At 42.1% G+C, this 4,930-nt stretch overlaps 1 protein-coding gene across 1 annotated transcript; it reads right to left on the bottom strand.

Annotated features, from left to right (window-relative positions):
* Positions 1–2,527: 2,527 nt before the first annotated feature.
* On the bottom strand, positions 2,528–4,288 carry LOC142519327 (protein RGF1 INDUCIBLE TRANSCRIPTION FACTOR 1-like). The gene is made up of 4 exons (XM_075622310.1): positions 4,000–4,288; positions 3,695–3,892; positions 3,188–3,403; positions 2,528–3,072 (listed from the first exon to the last, which is right to left on the bottom strand). The coding sequence occupies exons 1-4, from the start codon at positions 4,000–4,002 to the stop codon at positions 2,824–2,826; spliced, it is 666 nt and encodes a 221-aa protein (XP_075478425.1). The 5' UTR covers positions 4,003–4,288; the 3' UTR covers positions 2,528–2,823.
* Between the last annotated feature and the right edge of the window lie 642 nt (positions 4,289–4,930).

Raw genomic sequence — 4,930 nt, 5'->3', positions numbered from 1 at the left:
TGAATTTTATCTTCATACTATGGAGTCACCTAGCAGAGGAGTTAGAGGGTGGAGGTGTTGAATTTTATTTTTCTGCTATGAACTATTTTAGCAGAGGAGTCAAGGGCACGGGGAAGTGGAAACTATTTCCCGAGGTGTTGAATTTTATTTTTCTGCTATGAACTATTTTAGCAGAGGAGTCAAGGGCACGGGGAAGTGGAAACTATTTCCCTTCAAAAGCTTAGTAGAGGACCTTGAAGATGGGGGCGAAGAGGGCATACTGTGTTAGAAAAATTTATTTCGTTTGTCGTTAACGAACAATGTTTGCCGCTGCGAAAATTACGGGAATCGACCTGCCCGGTCGTGGGGGTGTGGGGGCAACGCCCCCATAATTTTTTCAAAAATCACACAACCCTTCGCAAGGGAATATATCAAAATTCTCATCACTGGACGAGCGTGGCACGGGGCTGGGCGAGCGTGCCGAGGTGTTGGGCGAGGTGTTGGGGCGAGGGCAAGGTGATAGGGCAAGGCGAGGCTAGCTGGTGGGGCGAGGGCGAGGTGACTGCTGGTTGGGGCGAGGGCGAGGTGCTGGCCGAGGTGTTGGCGAGGTGTTGGGGCGAGGGCGAGGTGCTGGGCGAGGTGTTGGGCGAGGTGTTGGGGCGAGGGCGAGGTGATAGGGCAAGGCGAGGCTAGCTGGTGGGACGAGGGCGAGGTGACTGATGTGCGGGGCGAGGGCAAGGTGACAGGGCGAGCGTGTGTATGCGCGGGCCGATGCGCGAGGGTGGGGAGGTGATGGGGCGAGCTGCGTGACAGGCGAGCTGCTCGTGCGTCGGGCGAGCTGCTCGTGCGGCGGGCGGGCGCGCAGTAGGGGCGATGTGCGCGCAGCGAGCGTGTGTACGGGCGGTCTGATGCACGAGGGTGGCGAGGCGCGCGCGGCGAGCGTGGGCAGGGCTCGGCGGGGAGGTGATGGGGCGAAGCTGCGCGCCGGGCGAGCTGCTCGTGCGCGCGGTAGGGGCGATGTGCGCGCGGTGCTGGCGGCGTCAGGCGTCAGGCGTGGCGAGGCTGGTGCAGGCCAAGGGCGAGGACTCGGTAGGCGAGATGGATTGAGGTGGCGGCGCGAGTGGTGGCATGATGATAGTGAAGTGGTGCTAGGGTTAACGCATAGGTGAAGCGTGGGCCTGGAAGAGCTGGTGAAGTTTTTGTGGGAGAAATGAGAATGAAATGAGAAGGTGACCTCTATTTTTAGGGGAGTTCAAACCAAATCTTGCCATTCAGGACGAGATTGCGACTTGATTTGTTTCCAAATTTTTGGGGACTGACGAACGGCTGGAAAAACATGCACAACTCGCACCCGGTAACTCGGGGACAGCACAACTAATCGAACTTCGAACCTGCGATTCAGTTCGACTCGGGAGGGGGAGACTGGTGATATCTCATGGATGGGCCCCCCATGGATGAGCCCACTACCCCTGGCCCATCCCTAGCCCAAATGGAAGACAGGCCCACCAAGGGCCCAGGTATTCTCCTATAAATACCAGGTTTGGGTGTTTAGTTGATGAATTCACTATATTGTTTTCAGCAGCACCCTTAGCTGCTCCCCCATATATCCTCAGTCTCTGACTTGAGCGTTGGAGGGGTTACGCCAGGATACCCTCCCGGCCCCCTCCTAATGGTCTTATTTGTGATTTCAGGCCCAGGGTAATTCTGAAGCCCGTGTCTGGACTAGTGACGCTCGCTGGGATTGGACCCTCAATTTCCCGTGAGTATCAAATACAATGATACTAATTATTTTAATTGTATTAAAAAAATTAATAAATAGTAACATATATTATACGGCCATGAAATATACAAGATTCTGACTACATATACACATAGGTACATGTATATTTTTTGACACTTAATATTTATTGTTTAAACAAACAATTTTTTCACATAATAATAATAATAATAATAACCTATCAAAACATAGTTGTATATGGCACTAGACTCTTCTGACTCAGTCGATTTATTATCTTAATATATAGTGACGTTTCAAGTTTGAGACTTACCACACTTTTTTTTTATCTATCTAAAAGAAACAATGAGCTAAACAAAAGATGATTTCATTCCAAATTCAACCATAATCAAACTAAAATAGTGTATTGCCAAATATTATGAGGCAAAAACTTGTTTGAAACGGTCTCACGGGTCGTATTTGTGAGACGGATCTCTTATTTGGGTCATCCATAAAAAAGTATTACTTTTTATGCTAAGAGTATTACTTTTTATTGTGAATATTGGTAGGATTGACCCGTCTCACAGATTAAGATCCGTGAGACGGTCTCACATGAGACTCACTCATATTATGAAAGTTGAAAGGATGATAATAAGAATTAGTTTCTCCAATGACAAAAGTAATTATTTTTTTTATATATTTTAAAAATAATTTGAGTTATTTTTAAATTTGTTTTTCCATATTGATGTGTTAATAACCAAAAACATAAAAGGTAAGATTAGTGTAAAACATGATGTATAAAAAATATATTAATAGAAAAACTTGCACAAAACATAAGATTACTATTACACATCTTATTCCCAAGCAAACTTCATACTTGTCTTATTTCTTAAATTCTAATCTACACCCTTTATATTTCACATTCTATATTTTATATTTTTTAAAAGACTTTTTAAATTATTTCTGTACACAATATGAAAGAAAAGTTCACCTCATCACCTAATTATAGCTCCCTGTTTTAACTAAAAGGAGCTAATTAAAAATTAGGTTTTGGGCTTCTTCTGTAATTTTCAAAAGTATTGAGGGGATTCAAGTAGTTTCACCATAATATAGGGTGCAAACATATATTTCTAAGCTTCTATCGGGAATCCCCCCATCGGGGCTCTATGGGGGATTCCCTTTCTTCTGTTGGCGACTCTGAAACTCACCGCCGTTGGCGGAGGCGTCGACGGAGTAAAACTCGGGAGCTTCTTGCTATTCCGCCCGTGAACGTGGCCGCTGCTGCTGTAAGATTCTTCGGAATCTGCCGCCGCCGCCGCCGTTCTTTTCTTCTCCGACGGGTGATTGTTCTTCTGGAAGCCACTCGACGTCCCAACAATCTGTAAATAAAAACAACACCCGCGTTCATTTTAAAATCGAAACTTTTAGGGGTTTCTAAGATTTTAAACGATGATCGAGTTTAAAACTCAAAACCATGAAGAATATGAGTTTGACCTTGCAGCCAAGTGAGCAGAATGTAAAGGAATCAAGAAGGCTCCGATCACAAACTTGGCAGGTGTTGGTGACACCTTTACCGGGCCTGGGCTGCGGCCGCTCATTCAAGAAAACAACCTTCGCGCTGTTGATTATGTATGTCTGAACACTGCTAATGTCGAGGAATTTCTGGATTTCAGACACCCTTATTACATCATGGTACGATGATCTCCTTATCTGTGTGATAAATAAAATCAGAATATAATCGAAACCCCAGAAATTGGTTCATATTTAATGGAAAATAATGGAAGGAGATTGCCAAAAAGGGAAGAGAATTGAGAACACAAGGGGATTTTGGAAGTCAATTCTGTGAAAATTCAAGAAATATGAGTGAAGGTATTTTTACAGAGAGGGGAAGGGAATACCAATGGACAGAAATGGAAGAAGCCCAAATGCTAAAAATGGAAGAAAACAGATAAAAGTTGAAAAAAGATTTAAGAATTTTGTTCTGAAATCGAAAAATGATACCTGAATTGCGCGATGGTCTTTGTGATAACCCCAACAGAGCGAACACAGAGGACCATTCATACAATCCAAACAGTACATATTACATTCACTCTTGTGCGAGTCAACGTGAAATTTGCATTGAAGAAAAAACTGTTCCTTCAACAGAGGTTTTAGCCATGGCGGCCACCTATAATCCTCTTCAACAGGCCCTCCAGCTCCCTGTAAAAACTTGGAAAATATACATTCATCAAACAGAACAAACAAAAACCCACAAAAAACCAACCAATAACCAATCCAAAACCACCACCAAAAGTGAGTAAAATTACCATGATTCTCCTGTTCTTGGGCTTGATTTCACGGAAACCCGTATCTCGATTCTCGATCGCCAGCTTTAATGATTCTCTAATAAAACAAGAGCAGGTGTAAAAATACTAGCATTGTTATAATACTAGTAATGCTTGACTCTGGGCTTTTGAAATGGTGTTGTCGATGTTCCCTATGCACTATTTCAAGAAAGGTCCGGTGTGTGTGTCTAAAGTGTGTTTTTCTTCAAAGTAGAGAAAGGCTTTTTGGGAGGAAATAAAGAAGGGTGGGCTGTGGAAAGTTTTTATTATAGAAGTAGAAGTGGGGACGGTGAGAGCGACGAAGAAAGAAAGAGTCGTTCTTATCCTTCCCAAGTGTCGAATCTACACGATACATCCACGAACCGAGGTCCGACTCCGAGCCTATAGATACGTTGTTTGCAAGTTATTGACTTGTGATAGAAAATCAAAGATTCAAGTTATTATTCTCAAAACAATAAATGATTCGAGTACATATTTAAAATATGAATAAGAATGTATATTATTATATTATTAAGTGTGAAATCTTTAGAGTAATTAATTTTTAGTGTCATGATCTGTTTTAATAATTATATATTTTAATAAAATGTTAAAACTTCAATGAAAATTACATATAACTTAGCGGATAGATCTTTTGTACGTTAAATTTCAAGTTGTGTGTGACTGTCAACTCTTAATTTATTTTTTTTCTATTTCTTTTTACTATTTATTTTTTAATTATTACATTTGTTATTTTTTTTGTTAGTAGTGATGTGTGCACCTAAGTTTATTTTGCCATACTTGCACGATTTGGATACTTTATTTTATTATGGTTGGGGGATGCCAATTTTTTATTTTTGCATCTAAAAATTTTGGATCATCTTGGCTATTCAAAAACTCTGATGGAAAGTATATCGTACGTGGATGTTGCATAATC

The sequence above is a fragment of the Primulina tabacum genome, chromosome 11 (genome assembly GCF_025594145.1).
Source record: "Primulina tabacum isolate GXHZ01 chromosome 11, ASM2559414v2, whole genome shotgun sequence".
Classification (NCBI taxonomy): Eukaryota; Viridiplantae; Streptophyta; class Magnoliopsida; order Lamiales; family Gesneriaceae; genus Primulina; species Primulina tabacum.
This window is presented reverse-complemented; position numbering and strand designations above follow the sequence as displayed.

Bases quoted from the DNA above. Each gene is read 5' to 3' on its own strand.
- LOC142519327 (XM_075622310.1), bottom strand. The intron at 3,404-3,694 runs GTATCATTTTTC...TTTATCACACAG, and splicing joins AAGACCATCGCGCAATTCAG to ATAAGGAGATCATCGTACCA. The intron at 3,073-3,187 runs GTCAAACTCATA...TTTTATTTACAG, and splicing joins TCTGCTCACTTGGCTGCAAG to ATTGTTGGGACGTCGAGTGG.